The following is a 17,982-nucleotide window of genomic DNA, read 5'->3' as shown; positions in this document are numbered from 1 at the left end:
AAGCTTGTTAAAATTCAAAGCCCTTTCATTAGGGACCTTGATTACACATATGAGTTCCTTTGACGTTAATTTAATTCAAATTAAAATTAAGATTTAAAGTTCAAACGTCATTTTTATTGAGTGAGGTCAGTCACGTATGATTAAAATCTAATCACGCAAAAACTTTTGCTAGAGAGTGAGAAATGACGTCACGCGCGCAAATGCCGTTAGTGAGAGGAAGAAGACATTCAGAAAATCTGACTTTTCAGCTTTGCTGTGTGAACAAATCTAAAACGAAAAAGAGCGTCAGACGAGGAAACAAAAAAAAACACGGACAAGGCAATGTAGCTCCCCTCAACTTACAGCATCGCAGCTATAAAAATTACACGCGATTGCGTAGATCTGCAGTTTCAAGATAAACATAACCGACCAACGTCAGGCGAATTGCTCTCAAACAACAGGCGAGCTGTTTGCTTCGTCAGTAGCTAGCTCCGATTTAGTGAGGCTAGCCTCAGCATAATATAAGGGTTGTGAGGTGAGGGTAATAGATGATGACATCACGGCACAGCAGCTGAAGTGCCGCATCAACAAAACAGTTAAGGAACGGGAGATAGAAAGTGCGAGATAAAACGTGAACAAGAAGGAAGAAAGAAAAACTAACGTCAGGGAATTGCTCTCAGAAGACCGGAGAGCGGTTGGGCTTGTCCAGCCATGGTTTAGTGAGGCTAGCTTTAGTTTAACTGAAGGGGCGTGAGGTGAGCGCAGCAGCTGAGGGGGGCACCTGGGGGGGGGTGGGGGGGGTGATGGGGGGTGATGGGGGGCAACAGTGGGGTGGGGGTGGGGTAACGGTCGGAGGGTGGTTTTTGGCTGCACGGGGCCCTTGCGGCCTGAACGATGTGCAGGGGTGGAGAAGGGCGTAAAGTGAGAGGGGGGCTGATGTGGGGGCCAACCTTCACATCATAAGTATAAGTCTCCAAAACAGTTTCTGTGAATCGCATACCTGGAGTCTAGTTAGCTGAAAGGCTCCAGGATAACTTAATACCCTCCGGCCGCTACCTGTTTATCCCGTTTTTAAGGAAGAAAAGCCAAATTGTTCAACCAAAAACTGCATAAAAATAACCACAGGACTAATATAATTGCTATAAACGCCGTTTGAGAGCAAATAATAAGAAATTTAACTGCTTTTTATTAACTACCAAATTGCTTCAATTTTAATAAGAACTAGCAGGCCCGCAAACATCACAAGAAAAATCCTTCAACGGAATAGAAGGTTTAAAAGAAATTAGGATTTATGTTTCGTGCCAACTCCGGCTCGAACCAATATGCCCTTCATTTACCGGGCATAGGTTTTAACGCCTATGCTACCGACGCGTATTTTTCCGTCTTTTACCCTATGCAGCAGTAAATTTCTGTTAAGCGACATTTTTTGCTTTGCCGAGTTGCATGTTTAAAGTGCACTAAATGTTGTGCAGATAACGAGCTTATACATGGTGGCAAAACACGTTTATTATCTATTGTCTATTCCTATTTCTGACTCAGCAAAATTCTTGACAATGGCTTCAATGGCTCACCTACTTTGGCAAGTTTAATGAGCGCAAAACAGGAGCAGACTAGGAGCCAAAATCTGAAATAAGAGAAAGATTGGAAAGAAAGAAAAGAAAAAACGAAAAGAAACGAAATAAAAGCAGCGAAAAAGAAAATATATTTCTCAAAGTTGTGGTCAAGGAAATTATTCCGGTTTTAATTGGACTCTAAGCCCTGTTCCTCGTTGAACAGTCATGGGTCTCTATCCTCTACGCTAAGTATGCCTACGCTTATTGCTTACGCCTATTGAACTTTCAAATGCAGTAAGAATGAAATAAAGAAAGAACGAAAGAAAAGTAAAACTAACGAATAAAAGGAAAGAAGTGAAGAAGGGAAGAAAAAGACAACCAAATACTATTTTTGTAATCCAAGTACATGCTTTTCAGCCCCAAATCGGTCTTCAACTCATGCCCCTCGCTTCACAGCCATAGATTTAATCCCTTGCGCTACAGACTCCTGTTGCTTTTGTCTATTGAATTGATCACATACGCAAATGTTTGGTCAGTGGATATTTTTGTCTCGCTGGTTTTTGCTAAGCAGCATTATTAATGAGCACAAAAAAACCTGCAGATCAAGAGCTTAAGCACGGTTTGGGCAGCACGTTTAAGGATCATTGAAACATGTGAAGACAGGAGCGCTGTTAACTATTTCGCCCACGTGCAACTTGGACTTAAATTAATAGATACATAGATGAATGGGAGAGAATGAACTGCAGAAAAATGAGTGAATAAAGGTCGAAAGAAAGATATAAAAAACGATTAAAAGGAAACAGATGAACAACGGAAGAAAAAGATATCCAAATCCAAAATTTTAACCGCAGTACATTATGCATCCATTTCTTCCCCTACTCGGGCTTGAACCCATGCCCATCGCTTCGCAGTCATAGGTCTCATCTCTTCCCCTACCGACGCCTGTTGCTCTTGACTAATGAACTGACTACATACGCAAATTTTTGGGCATTGGCTTTTCGTCTCCCTTTTTTTGTTAAGCTGCATTCTTAATGATCACCAAAATATGAGAAGATGGGGAGCTTAAGCATGGTGGAGTAGGATGCATGCTTAAGGATTGTTATGGCTTATGAAGATAGGAGCGCTGTTAACCATTGCGCCCAAGTGCGACTTACATTTAAAAAAATAGACAGATAGATGAAAGGGAGAGAATGAAATGCAAAACAAATGAGTGAATAGAGAACGAAGATAAAAGATTAAAAAGAAATGAAGAACAGAAGAAAAAGATCTCCAAATCCCAAAACTTTACGCCAGTACACTAAGCATGCAATTCCGGTCCTACTCGGGCTTGAACCATGCCCATCGCTTAACCGTCATAGGTCTAATCCCTTGCACTACCGACGACAGATGCTTTTGTTTATTCAACTGACTACATACGCAAATTTTTGATCATTGGTTTTTTTCGCGCCTGTTTTGTTTTTATTAAGCTGCATTCTTAATGAGCAAAAAACATGTGCAAATCGGGAGCTTAAGCGTGGTGGAGTAGGCTGCATGTTTAAAGATCGTTAAAGCATGTGAAGATAGTACCGCTGTTAACCATTGCGCCCAAGTGCGACTTGCATTTAAAATAAGAGATAGATAGATGAAAGGCAGAGAATGAAATGCAGAACGAATGAGTGATTAAAGAACGAAAGGAAGATAAAGAAAACGATTAAAGGAGAAGATGAAGAACAGAAAAAAACAATATCCAAATCCCAAATTTTACCCCAGTACACTAAGCATCCATTTCCTCCCCTACTCGGGCTGGAAACCATAGCCATCGTTTCGCAGTCATAGGTCTAATTCCTTGCGCTACCGATGCCTGTAGCTTTGGTCTATTCAACTGACTACATACGCAAATTTTTGGTCATTGCCTTTTTGTCTCGCTTGTTTTTGTTAAGCTGCATTCTTAATCAGCACAAACAAATGAGCAGATCGGGAGCTTAAGCATGGTGGAGTACAATACACGTTTAAGAATCGTTGAAGCTTGTGAAGACAGTACCGCTGAAAACCATTGCACTCAAGTCCGACATACATTTAAATAAAAGATAGATAGATGGACGGAAGGGAATGAAATGCAGAACAAATGAGCGAATAAAGAACGAAAGGAAGATAGAGAACGATTAAAAGGAAAGCTATGAAGAACAGAAAAAAAATATCCAAATCCAAAATTTTTCCCCAGTACATTAAGCATCCATTTCTTCCCCTACTCGGGCTTGAACCCATGCCCATCGCTTCACAGTCATAGGTCTAATCCCTTGTGCTACCGACGCCTGTTGCTTTTGTGTATTCAACTAACTACATAGGCAAAATTTTGATCATTGGCTTTTTGTCTCGCTTGTTTTTGTTCAGCTGCATTCTTAATGAGCACAAAAACAAGTGTGCAGAATGGGAGCTTAAGCATGGTGGAGTACGCTACACGTTAAAGAATAGTTGAAGCTTGTGAAGACAGTACCGCTGAAAACCATTGCACTCAAGTCCGACTTACATTTAAATAAAAGATAGATAGATGAACGGAAGGGAATGAAATGCAGAACAAATGAGCGAATAAAGAACGAAAGGAAGATAGAGAACGATTAAAAGGAAAGCTATGAAGAACAGAAAAAAAATATCCAAATCCAAAATTTTTCCCCAGAACATTAAGCATCCATTTCTTCCCCTACTCGGGCTTGAACCCATGCCCATCGCTTCACAGTCATAGGTCTAATCCCTTGTGCTACCGAAGCCTGTTGCTTTTGTGTATTCAACTAACTACATAGGCAAAATTTTGATCATTGGCTTTTTGTCTCGCTTGTTTTTGTTCAGCTGCATTCTTAATGAGCACAAAAACAAGTGTGCAGAATGGGAGCTTAAGCATGGTGGAGTACGCTACACGTTAAAGAATAGTTGAAGCTTGTGAAGACAGTACCGCTGAAAACCATTGCACTCAAGTCCGACTTACATTTAAATAAAAGATAGATAGATGAACGGAAGGGAATGAAATGCAGAACAAATGAGCGAATAAAGAACGAAAGGAAGATAGAGAACGATTAAAAGGAAAGCTATGAAGAACAGAAAAAAAATATCCAAATCCAAAATTTTTCCCCAGAACATTAAGCATCCATTTCTTCCCCTACTCGGGCTTGAACCCATGCCCATCGCTTCACAGTCATAGGTCTAATCCCTTGCGCTACCGACGCCTGTTGCTTTTGTGTATTCAACTAACTACATAGGCAAAATTTTGATCATTGGCTTTTTGTCTCGCTTTTTTTTGTTCAGCTGCATTCTTAATGAGCACAAAAACAAGTGTGCAGAATGGGAGCTTAAGCATGGTGGAGTACGCTACACGTTAAAGAATAGTTGAAGCTTGTGAAGACAGTACCGCTGAAAACCATTGCACTCAAGTCCGACTTACATTTAAACAAAAGATAGATAGATGAACGGAAGGGAATGAAATGCAGAACAAATGAGCGAATAAAGAACGAAAGGAAGATAGAGAACGATATGAAAGGAAAGCTATGAAGAACAGAAAAAAAATATCCAAATCCAAAATTTTTTCCCAGTACATTAAGCATCCATTTTTTCCCCTACTCGGGCTTGAACCCATGCCCATCGCTTCACAGTCATAGGTCTAATCCCTTGCGCTACCAACGCCTGTTGCTTTTGTGTATTCAACTAACTACATAGGCAAAATTTTGATCATTGGCTTTTTGTCTCGCTTGTTTTTGTTCAGCTGCATTCTTAATGAGCACAAAAACAAGTGTGCAGATTGGGAGCTTAAGCATGGTGAAGTAGGCTGCATGTTCAAGGATCGTTAAGGCATGCCAACATAGGAGCGCTGTTAACCATTGCACCCAAGTGCGACTTACATTTAAAATAACAAATAGATAAATAGATGAAAGGAAAAGAATGAAATGCAGAACGAGTGAGTGAATAAAAAACGAAAGGAAGATATAGCGAACGATAAATCCGAATTCCAAATTTTGACCCCACTACACTAAGCATCCATTTCTTCCCCTACTCGGGCTTGAACCCATGCCCATCGCTTCACAGTCATAGGTCTAATCCTTTGCGCAACCGACGCCTGTTGCTTTTGTCTATTCAACTGACTACATACGTCAAAATTTTGTTCATTGGCTTTTTGTTTCGCTTGTTTTTGTTACGCTGCATTCTTAATGATCACAAAAACGTGCAGATCGGGAGATTAAGCATGGTGGAGAAGGCTGCATGTTTAAGGATCGCTAAAGCATGTGAAGATAGGAGCGCTGTTAACCATTGCGCCCAAGTGCAATTTACATTTAAAATAATAGACAGATAGATGAAAGGCAGAGAATGAATTGTTGAACGAATGAGTGAATAAAGAACGATAGAAAGTTAAAGAAAACGATTACAAGATAAGATGAAGAACAGAAGAAACCGATATCCAAATCTCAATTTTTACCCCAGTACACTAAGCATCCATTTTCACGCCTACTTGGCCTTGAAACCATGCCCATCGCTTCACCGTCATATACAAAATCCCTTGCGCTACCAACGCCTGTTGCTTTTGTGTATTCAACTGACTAAATAGGCAAAATTTTGATCATTGGCTTTTTGTCTCGCTTGTTTTTGTTCAGCTGCATTCTTAATGAGCACAACAAAATGTGCAGATTGGGAGCTTAAACATGAGTAGGCTGCATGTTTAAGGATCGTTAAAGCATAAGAAGATAGGAGCGCTGTTAACCATTCCGCCCAAGTGCGAATTACATTTAAAATAATAGACAGATAGTTGAGAGGAAGAGAATGAAATGCAGAACGAATGAGTGAATAAAGAATGAACGAAAGAAAAGTAAAGAAAAGGATGAAAAGAGAAGAAGAACAGAAGAAAACGATAACCAAATCCCAAATTTTTACCCCATCACACTAAGCATCCCTTTCCACGCCTACTTGCCCTTGAAAACATGCCCATCGCTTTACCGTTATATATATATATATATATATATATATATATATAATCCCTTGCGCTACCGACGCCTGTTGCTTTTGTCTATTCAACTGACTACATAGGCAAACTTTTGATCATTACCTTTTTGTCTCGCTTGTTTTTGTTAGGCTGCATTCTTAATGAGCACAAAAACATGTGTAGATTAGGAGATTAGGCATGGTGGAGTAGGCTGCATGTTTAAGGACCGTTAAAGCATGTGAAGATAGTACCGCTGTTAACTATTGCGCCCAAGTGCGACTTACATTTATAATAACAGATAGATAGATTAAAGGAAGAGAATGAAATGCAGAACGAATGAGTGATTAAAGAACGAAAGGAAGATAAAGAAAACGATTAAACGAGAAGATGAAGAACAGAAAAAAACAATATCAAATCCCAAATGTTACCCCAGTACACTAAGCATCCATTTCCTCCCCTACTTGGGCTTGAAACCATACCCAACGTTTCGCAGTCATAGGTTTAATTCCTTCCGCTACCGACGCCTGTAGCTTTGGTCTATTCAACTGACTACATACGTAAATTTTTTGGTCATTGCCTTTTTGTCTCGCATGTTTTTGTTAAGCTGCATTCTTTATGAGCACAAATAAATGAGCAGATCGGCAGCTTAAGCATGGTGGAGTACGCTACACGTTTAAGGATCGTTGAAGCTTGTGAAGATAGTACCGCTGAAAACCAATGCAATCAAGTCCGACTTACATTTAAATAATAGATAGATAGATGAACGGAAGGGAATGAAATGCAGAACAAATGAGCGAATAAAGAACGAAAGGAAGATATAAGAGCACGATTAAAAGGAAAGCTATGAAGAACAGAAAAAAAGATATCTAAATCCCAAAATTTTTTCCCAGTACAAAAGGCATCCATTTCCTCCCCTACTCGGGCTTGAACCCATGCCCATCGCTTCACAGTCACAGGTCTAACCCCTTGCGCTACCGACGCCTGTTGCTTTTGTCTATTCAACTAACTACATACACAAATTTTTGGTCATTGGCATTTTGTCTCGTCTGTTTTTGTTAAGCTGCATTCTTAATCAGCTCAAAAACATACACAGATCGGGAGCTTAAAGCATGGTGGAGTAGGCTGCATGTATAAGGATCGTTAAAACATGTGAAGATAGGAGCGCTGTTAACCATTGCGCCCAAGTGCGACTTACATTTAAAATAATAGGTGTATAACTTTGATTGTTGTTTTCATTAGCTGCTCTCAAATAAATTTAAATTAGAGTAACACAAACTCAGTTCACCTTATCTTCTAGAAATCTTCTAGAAATAAAGTACAGAAAAGTCATAATGAAACCCGGGTTGAGAAATTGCGACGAAATCGAAGCAAGAACTGTCGTTTTTGGTCGACTTTTGTCGATTTGGTCGGTTTTTTATGGAGGAAATGTCGATTATCCACGTTTTCGTCGGTATTGTCGGTATTTGATGTAAGAAGTGTCGATTAGCGTAGTGTTCGTCGGTATTGTCGGTTTTGGCAGAAAGAAGCGTCGATTATCGTCATTTTTTGTCGGTATTGTCAGTCTCAATTTGTTTTAAATACAAAAGAAATAGAGTAAAACTAAGTGACAAGTGGTGCAGTGGAGGAGAAGGTGGCTAGTAATATAGGGGTCCAAGGTTCGAATCCTGGCAGGGACTGTCCGGTTTGTGATCTTTTTAGAATGGCAAAAACCGACGATTCTTACGTTAAAATACCGACGAAAACCGATCAAAACGACAAAAAAAACGTAAGGGCTTTGATCGGTTTTGGCGAAGTAAAAGCGACGAAAACCGACGATTTCTTATGTTTAAATCCGAAGAATTTCTCAACACGGGAAGTGAAAAGTCATTTTTGAGAGTGAGCTAAATCAAGTTTGACCAAAGACTTAATCAAAAGACTTAAAAAAATCTTGACAACTAAACATAGCAGAACAAGTCCTGACCTGCAATTCAACGATTTTTCATTAACTAAACAAAATCTAGTCCTAGAATGGAATATGAATGCACTGGGGGACCATTTAAAAAACAAACCTAAAAAAACCAGTAAAAATCATAGTCAAATTGCCGCACGTGAAAAAAAAACCAGTAGCGAGAAAGCGAATTTTGTTCAAACACCCTTTTTCTCACTCTACTTCAAAATTGGTGATAAAATTTCCCACCCCCAGCAAAACCACTCGCTGTTTCGCTCCACGTCCTCTCTCAGCGTGACCAAAACCATCACCTCATTTTGACTCCAAAAATCATGAAAATTGGATAAAAAACAACCAAGAGAAGGCCAATAATAGTCCCAGCTATCTGATTTTAAACGGTTAAAAATGCCACAAATGTAATAGAGTAGAGATAATATTCCCCTAAACCAACCTCTGGAACATGAAGATGAATGTGGTTTGAGATCAGAAACTGTTTGGCACTTTTGCTCGCCTCTTCCTCGGGCAATGACGCCATAAAGTTCTTGGCAAAAGTGAAAGCTATCTTCGAGCTCTCTTTCATCACATCCCCAAGGTTCCCGGTAACTTCCAGCGATCCCTGAGTGGCTGCTTGCGAAGCATCGTTTTCTGACTGTGCTGACTGGACTTGGGGTCTAACAGTCGTCTCAATGTACAATGTTGAGCCACCTAAAATCAGATTTCTTCTGTTTTTCTCCAATACTTCTACAACCTTCATTTCCATTTTCAAGGAGACGAATGAGTAAACTTTCAGGAGCACAAAAACAAAACTAATTTTGTTTCAAGCTGTCAATCAGAAGAGAAAATTTCAGTACTGCCTGAGGGTATTAATTGTTTGTAAAATCTGCCAGACTGCATGCATTAGCTATCGGCAAAATCTAAAAATTGACCAACAAAAACATCATGGCTGAGCAAATTAAACGTGCCAGGGTTGTTCAAAATTTGAATGCTCAGTATAATTTAAAATTGTGGAAACATTTCACTAAAAATTTATTGTGTACAAGTTAGCGTGCTATATGACTTTAATATGCTCCATTATGTTGCGAAGTGCAATGGAACTTCTGATTTTGAGGTTGTTTTGGAATTTCATGGGCAACAGTGACCACCAATTCTTTGTCACCAATTCCCATATAACTCCAATGTTATTCACGAGGAAAAAGCTAGACGTTAACCGAAGATAGAGGTGACGAAAAATAATGAATTGCATTACTTGTTTTGGTGGATAACTTAATCATTGTCCGCGATTTGACGCACATTGGGATTGAAACAGATAAAAGAAAAAAAAGAGATAGAAATCGACAAAATTGTTCTGAGTGTTAAAATTTTTTATTTGGTGCGCAAATTCTGCATATTCCGTTAGATTTTAAAATTACACATAACTCACCTTCCAAAATGAAAGCTATTAACCATAATACTAATCGCTAGCAATCTATTCAATGAACTTTGATAACCAAATGCACTATGACTTAATGACCAGGCTTTGTATGTTTATCCCGTTTCTTTTGATCTTTCGATTTTGCTCTTTTGACTTTGACAGTATTAACTACATTGCGTAATTCAATGCCTGAAATAATTTAAAATCCATTTAGTTGAAACAGTGAGTGAGGTAAGTCAAGTCAAACGTGAATATCGTGACTTATGTAAAACGAGATACGTGATAAAAAGGCAAAGCGAACAAAAAAAAGGAGAGCACGTAAATAATAGCCGTTGAGAGGCTGACGGCGGCTATTAATTACTTCTAACCAAATTTAGAGATTTAATTGTTTGAGCGATTAACTTCTAATAAACGATTGTCTTCTATCATACACTCTATCATAAACCCCACAATCAAAAATTCAAGGATACTTACAATGAATTGCCCAGGACACAATCTTTTCTCTGGGCGAGCATACTTTCAAGCCCTAGTACTAACTGCTCTCGTAAAAACTGCTCGTGACTTTTGGCCCTGGTTTGAATCTCACCCCTCCACATTTTAAGCTTACGAATTTTTTAGATCAATGAACTCTCTCGACGTTCCCCATTAACCTCGCTGTTCAATGCGACTACTAAAGACGGGTTTCGAGGAGTCCTTTGAACGAACAAAAACTAGTCAATAAGAGCTCACGCTTATAATAAATAAAGAGATTGTGTTAACTTTAAGATAAGTCCCACAAACAAAAAGATACACAGACACTTGCAACACCTATTACCTAGCTGAAAAGGCTAGACGTTAACCTAAGATAGAGGTGACGAAAACCAGTTAATAGCATTACTTGTTTTGGTGGATAACTTAACCATTGTCCACGATTTTGAGCATTTGGATAGCCTGCAAACTTATCTCTTGAACTTAGTTAAGTAAACATAGCCGGCAAATTGCCGCAAAATCGCCGCCGCTAACGCGCTTGACGCACATTGTTCTAATTCAGAATGCAATTTCAGCTAGATTCTAAACCTATACTTACTTCAGTTTCTAAACTCAGGGATTTTAAGCTTAATTTTAATATCAGCTAGCCAACCACTCTAATGAACCTGATTCAAAAATACTTAAAGAACGGGCTTTACCGGTTTATCCAATTCCTTTTGATTTTGCTCTTTTGACATTGATCGTATTCACTAAATTACGTAATTCGATGCGGGAAAAAATTTTAAATCCATTCATTTGAAACATTGAGTGAGGTAAGTCAAAAGTCAAACGTGAAAATCGTGACTTATGTTAAACGAGAACCGTGACCAAAAGGTAAAGCGAATTTAAAAAAGGAGAGCGCGTAAATAATAGCCGTTGAGAGGCTGACGGCGGCTATTAATTCCTTCGGACCAAATTCAGAGATTTAATTGTCCTTCTGAGCGGTAACATGGGTAGTTGAAAAATTCCAATTAGCTTCTTAATCCACAATTTGTTATTGGTGAGAAATTTCTCTAAGTATTCGCCAATAAACTTTCATTGATTTCGGTCCAAAGGGCATGTTGTTACTAAAGGGCATGTTCGATTTTACTAACAGCGGGCAACAGTGCCAATGTAGACAAGTGTACCGAAGGTATCTGGCCACGAGCGGCAAAGTCTTGTCACTGTTGTCCACGCTCGCTTAAAAACAGGCATCGTGGATAATTGAGATGGATGTATCCAAACTTGGAGCATAATCGCTTACTTAATGGAACTAAATTCGCTTACTGCCACATGTGTCCATGTACGCTCACAACCCTAATCTTAAACTATGGTCGGGAGCAAATTGCACGCAATGATTACCCACACTACACACAAATCAATAATAGCAAAAATACTGCTCCGAATTATAAACACCGACTTAATGCGCATATTAAAAAAACGTCTATTCGAAATGACAATATTAATCTCATACAAGATTTTGTTATGACAAAGGAAAACAAAGTCTTCAGATTGCCAAAATAGCTGCTAAACAGAATTGTGTAACGTTGAGTATAGATAGAAGCTAACAAAAGTCAAGTTAATGAGGCAACCGACTCAATCTACAAAAAATATATGAACATTCAGATGTTTTTCTTATCTTAACAAGCATAAATTTTCCCCTTTATAGAGCTCACACACATTAAAAACATAGCCGGCCGATTGGCGGAATAGCTGCGAAAGAATAGACCTGCGTGCCATATAATAGAGATAGAAACAGATGCAGATCTAAATTTAAAAATCGACGCCGCTCAAAAAACTAAGCTAAAAAACATTCAGCGATAAATTAATAAAGCTTGTTAAAATTCATTCCACAGAATCCTCTTATTAGGGACCTTTATTGCACATATGAGTTCCTTTGACCTTAAACAAATTCAATTTAAAATTAAGTTTTAAAGTGCAAAAGTCATTTTATTGAGTGAGGTACGTCACGTATAATCAAAATCTAATCACGCAAATTAACTAAAAACTTTCGCTAAAGCGAGTGAGAAATGACGTCACGCGCGCAAATGCCGTTAGTGAGAGAAAGAAGTCATTCAGAAAATTTGACTTTTTCAGCTTTGCTGTATGAACAAATGTAAAACGAAAAAAAAAGAGCGTCAGACGACGGAACAAAAACATAGCCGGAAGAAAACCGGAAGCGACTCGAAGCGTCAAAACTTCAAAAACAAAACAGTAATTGCAGTGGAAGCCATTATCTTTTGTATTAAACCTTCAACTCATTGCCTCTCCAGGTCTGATTGTTGAAACATAAACCACTGTCACCAAGAGAAACAAAATGCAGCAAAATTTTGTATTATTGAAAACGTTTGGTAATGTTAAAAAGGGCCGGAAAATTCATAATGGTCAAACAACTGGTAAACTGAAAAAACTAACAGGGCTATCAATTGCCCTCAAATAGCTCAAGATTCTAAGCTCAAAAAGATCGCGAAAGCAAACGACAGATAATAATCTCAAGAAACTCAAATAAAGAATGCTCAAATTAAAGCACACTTAGTTTTCTAATCACTGCAATTAAGACAAAAAGGTACACATACTTCTTCCTTAATGTACGTATGCTAGACAACATGATTTTATACTAATTCAAAAACAAATTGCTCATAGAAAAGTCATAAGCAGTAAAAGAATATTCAAAGGCAAAAAATCGTTTGAAATATTACCAAAGCCGGAAGAAAGTTGTAGTAAAAAGTGAGAAGTGGAAGCTTTGGAAACGGATTGCTCGCAAACTCTCAGTACTGCCTTATGTTGAATGAAATCAATTGCAAACCAAAGAAATTACGAAAATCTAAGAAAAAGCTGAAATCATTCAATTTTTTAACAACCGAAAAAATCAATAAACCGAAAATAACTGTAGGTGCCAGCACAAAGCTAGAATGACACTAACTAGAATGTGAAGAATATCGACACAATGTAAGGAACACCGTAACAAAAAAATATTCTTGATTCAAATTAAAAGTTAAAATTCAAATTAAAAAAAATCAAGGAAAACGAATACATTTCATTGTTAATTATTCGAGACATAGAAAAGATAACGAGTCATCCGATACAAAGATTTATTCTCCTGAAGAGAACAAAAAATAGTACAAAGCAGAATTCAAACATACGAAAGAGTGAAACATTTTGCAAAAAAATGGTCAAAAATCTTTTAAGACTGCATTTACGAAAAAGTTTTAAGTGTTTTACAAAAACTTAACACCAAAAAATGATCGAAGTTTTATTGAAACGAAATTAAAATCTCGCATGTTGTACAAAAAGACTATTTCTAGTAATTAAAACCAAAAAACAAAAAAAAACAAAAATCGGAAAAAAACTACCAAAATCGGATTAGCGTATCTACAATTTTATAAAACAAAATAACATCGAGGTGGAAAGAGGCGTTGAGTATATGAAATATCAAAAAATAAATGCCAAATTAAATGATTGTTGGCAAAAACGGTTAAAAATCCAGAAGTGAAGAAATTAATAGAAAAAAAGACGAAAATTAACTAACAAATCAAGAAATATGTCACAATTTTGAACTTCAAACGCAACTTCAGGCTCTCCAAAACACTGTGGCATCAATTTCCGAGGTTGACATTTCAATATAGCATTGAATAAGACTTATTTCTACAAAAAAACCAAATTACAAGCAAAAAAATTGGGCCACTTAGACGAAATAACGGCAAAAAAACGGTTATCTATATGTGCCATTCAGTCAAAAACTACTTTTCAAAGTCAAAGGGTCAGTCACTAAACGGAGCGCATGATCAAAAAACTTCTCTCGCTCAGAAACAATAAGTTCACACGGCAATATTACTCATTTTAGCTTTTAGGTCAAAACAGCGTCTGAACGAATAGTACTTCCGGTAAAAAAAAAACCTTAAGAAAACCAATACTCCTCTTCGAGTCGTAAAAAACCATGAGCACCGCAATATAGCTACGCTCAGCTTACAGCTTCGCAGCTACCATAAACGATTGTCTTCTATCATATACTCTACCATAAACCTCACAATCAAAAATACACAGACACTTACAATACATTACCCAGGACACAATCTTTCCTCTGGCGAGCACACTTTCAAGGCCTAGTAGTAACTGCTCTCGTAGTAACTGCTCTTGACTTTTGGCCCGGATTGGAATCTCACCAATCCACATTTTAGGCCTACGAACCTTTTAGATCATTTAACTCTTGATGTTCCCCATTAACCTCGCTGTTTAATGCGTCTACTAAAGAGGAGTCCCTTGAACGTTCAAAAACTTGTCACTTATAAGAGCTCACGCTTATAATATATAAAAAAGATAGTGTTAACTTTAAGATAAGTCCCACAAACAAAAACATACACATAGACACTTGCAACACCTATTACGAAGAAGAAACTTACTTACCTTTTGAATCGGGTTCGATTCCTACTGATCTACTTTTCTGGTTGAATCTTTGGGCCTTTTAAGAACTCAGGCGTTCATTAAAAAATTGTCTTATCTTCGCTATACTTCCCTCTTCTCCGACCACACAGATAAACAGACACCTACATCACGTTGCCCAGTACATTAAACCTTTCATCAAGGCGACCGTACTTTCAAGCAGACATGGCCCCGTGCTAACAGCTGATCTAACACCCTTTTGGCCCGGGGCCAATTTTCCCCACTAATCTAATGTTCTGTAAATCAACGAACTCTCGACGTGTCCCGTTAGCAATGTTGCCCAATACGGCTATTAAATAAGATTTCACAGAAGCCCCTCAAATTCGCAAAAAGTGTGTCCCCTTTTAGAACAAGTGTGTTAAAAAATAAGATTGTCTTATCTACCATAACCCCCCTCCCCCGCGCGCGAGCGCGCACACACACACACACACGCACACACACACGCACACACACACGCCCGCACGCACACGCACACACACACATACACACACACACACGCACGCACACACCACACACATACTCACAACAAACACACACACACGCGCACACACACGCCCGCACGCACACACACACGCACACACATACACACACAGAGACACACATGCACTTACAGCCCGTTACCCCGGACACTGAATCTTTGCTCTAAACAAATGGTCAAAATTATTAGAATTTCAAAGGCTGATTACCAAAAACTACTTCAATCAAAAATAAATATAAACAAATATCTTTGACGGCGCAGATGAAGAGTTTTTGGAAGAGTTTTAATAGCTAATAACTACAAAAAACAAAAAAACTGGGAAACCTGGACAAAAACCGCCAAAACCGATTTAGTTTGTGCACACTATTATAAAAACAAGAAAATCTCACGTCAAAAGAGGCATTCAATTTATAAATTATCAAGAGAACGTTGACATATTTACTAAGCGGGTTAAAAAAAGAACGCTTACAGCCCCAAAAATGAAGAAATAGGTGGAAAAAGGCCAAAAATTGACTAAAATTGAGAAATATGTGCCAAGTTTGCGCTTGAAACTCATTATTAGGCGCGCAAAACCATTGTGGTATCAATTTCAGAGGAATACATATTCATGCAGCATCGATGAAAACTTATTTCTTCAAAAAAACAAATTACAACAAAAATAACAACAAAAAAGCCAAATAGACGAAAACACGGCCAAAAACTGTCATCTATAGGCGCCAATCTCTCAAAAGCAATTTTCAAAGCCGAAAAGCCATTCTTTCAACTCAGCGCATGATCAAATAAATTCTCTCGATCAGAAAAAATTATTTCACATGGCAATTTTACTCACTTTCGCTTTTGAACGCCGTTTGAACAAAGAGTACTTCCTGTTAAAAAACCTTAAGAAAACCAATACCCCTCTTCGAATCGTAATAAAAAAAGACAGCGCCCAAATACAATTCAAATTCTTTGAATTGTAAGAAAACCAAGAGAAGGCTGATAATAGCCCCAGCTATCGCTGTGCGGCTATTAAAAACCAAAACAAAGAAAAACACAAAATATGAACACTCAGATTATATCTCGACACCTACTAAAACTCACCCATAGACGTCCACGCGAGGCCCATGACCACACCAGGTGGGAGAGCGGAGTCATAGAGTCTGTCTCGGGTAAAAAGAGGTTTGCCCACAAAATCTCCCAAGTTAGCCTCTTTCACTTCTATTGGATGCTCACATTCCTCCCCCTCCTCAACCACCTTCAGGGCAACTTTGCGAAGGATCTGGTGAACATAGCAGAACAATGACAATAAGTTACTTTCATTTTTTTTTGTAAAAAAGGACGCTATCTGATTTGGATAGCAACTTTTGTCCCTTATTGAATAGACCGAATAAAAGCCAAAAAGCAACATAGCCGGCAGATTGCCGGATTAGCTGCAAAAGAATAGACTTGCGTGCCGTATAATTAACGGATCTTTTCCGTTTGTTCCCCCCAGCTTAGTGGGTGCCAATTATTTGCTCCCCAAAAGCACGTGCAATATATTTACCTAATTATTTACCATGTAATGACACGTGCTCTGTAATTGGGGGAGCAAGACGTACTGGGGGGTGCACAAACGGAAGAGATCCTAATAAAGATAGAAACATATACAGATATAAATTGAAAAGTTATCGACGCCGCTCAAAAAGCTATGTAAAAAACATTCAGTAAATAATTAATAAAGCGTGTTAAAATTCATTGCACAGAAACCTTTTCAGTAGCGACCTTTATTACGTAAATGCCGTAAGTGAGAGGAAGAAGTCACTCAGAAAATTTGACTTTTTCAGCTTTGCCATGTGAACAAATGTAAAACGAAAAAAAAGCGTCAGACGACGAAACAAAAAACATAGCAGGACAACTCCTGACGTACAATTCAAAGAAATTTCATAGACTACACCAAACAATTAGATCTAGAACGGGCTCTGAGTGAACTGGGAAAACCATTTCTAAAAAAATTAGATTGAAAAAATAAAAAATCAGAGAACGAATGTCAAAATGCCAAATGTGAACAAAAATACCAAAAGCGATAAATTGAAATTTAGATCAAACAAAATACTAGGCCCAGAATGAATAATGAATGGATTGGGAAAACAATTTAGAAAATTATTCAATCTAAAAAATGGAGAAAAAACAGTAAAAATCGAAGTGAAATTGCCGCATGTGAACAAAAAACCACTAGCGAGAAAGAGAATTTTTGTTCAAAGGCCGTTTTCTCATTTTACTGTAAAAATAGAGCGAAAATTTCACGCCTCAAAGCCACTCGCTTCTTCGCTCCACTCCATGTTTCGGCGTGACCAAAATCACTACTCCTATTTGACTTCAAAAATCATGCAAATGTGAGTCAGATCTTAAAACATAGCAGGAAGAACTCCGGAAGCGACTCGAAGCGTCAAAACTTCACAAAGAAACCAAAACTGCAGCTGAAGCCGTTAACTTTTGTATTCAACCCTAACCTCATTACCACCCCAGGTCTGCTCTAAGAATTGGCGAAATTTAAACCACTGTCACCAAGAGAAAAATGCAGCAAAATTTTACTATTGAAAACGTTTGGTAACGTTAATAAGTCCGAAATAATTAAAATGCTCAAAACACTGATTGGTTGAAAAACTTACAGAGCTATAAATTGCCCTCAAATAATTCACGATTCTAATCTCAAAAAGATCGCGAAAGCAAAAGGCAGAAAATAATCTTAGAAACTAAACTAAATTTTCCAAAAAAAAGGCACAAACTCAAGAAACAGAAAACCACTTTAAT

General features: G+C 38.1%; 1 protein-coding gene across 1 annotated transcript in view; it reads right to left on the bottom strand.

Annotated features, from left to right (window-relative positions):
* The window catches only part of LOC142341639 (lon protease homolog, mitochondrial-like), a 128,947-nt gene that overhangs the window by 13,515 nt on the left and 97,450 nt on the right, over positions 1-17,982 (bottom strand). Inside the window, exons 15-16 of the mRNA XM_075392748.1 lie at positions 16,294-16,471; positions 8,850-9,103 (exon numbers count right to left, since the gene is read on the bottom strand). Of these exons, the coding sequence (XP_075248863.1) occupies positions 8,850-9,103; positions 16,294-16,471 (432 nt within the window). The remainder of the gene's footprint in view (positions 1-8,849; positions 9,104-16,293; positions 16,472-17,982) is intronic.

Source organism: Convolutriloba macropyga, chromosome 6 (assembly GCF_964194025.1).
Source record: "Convolutriloba macropyga chromosome 6, txConMacr16.3, whole genome shotgun sequence".
Lineage (NCBI taxonomy): Eukaryota > Metazoa > Xenacoelomorpha > Acoela > Convolutidae > Convolutriloba > Convolutriloba macropyga.
The sequence above is the reverse complement of the archived record's forward strand: the minus strand, read 5'-3'. Positions and strand labels throughout refer to the sequence as shown.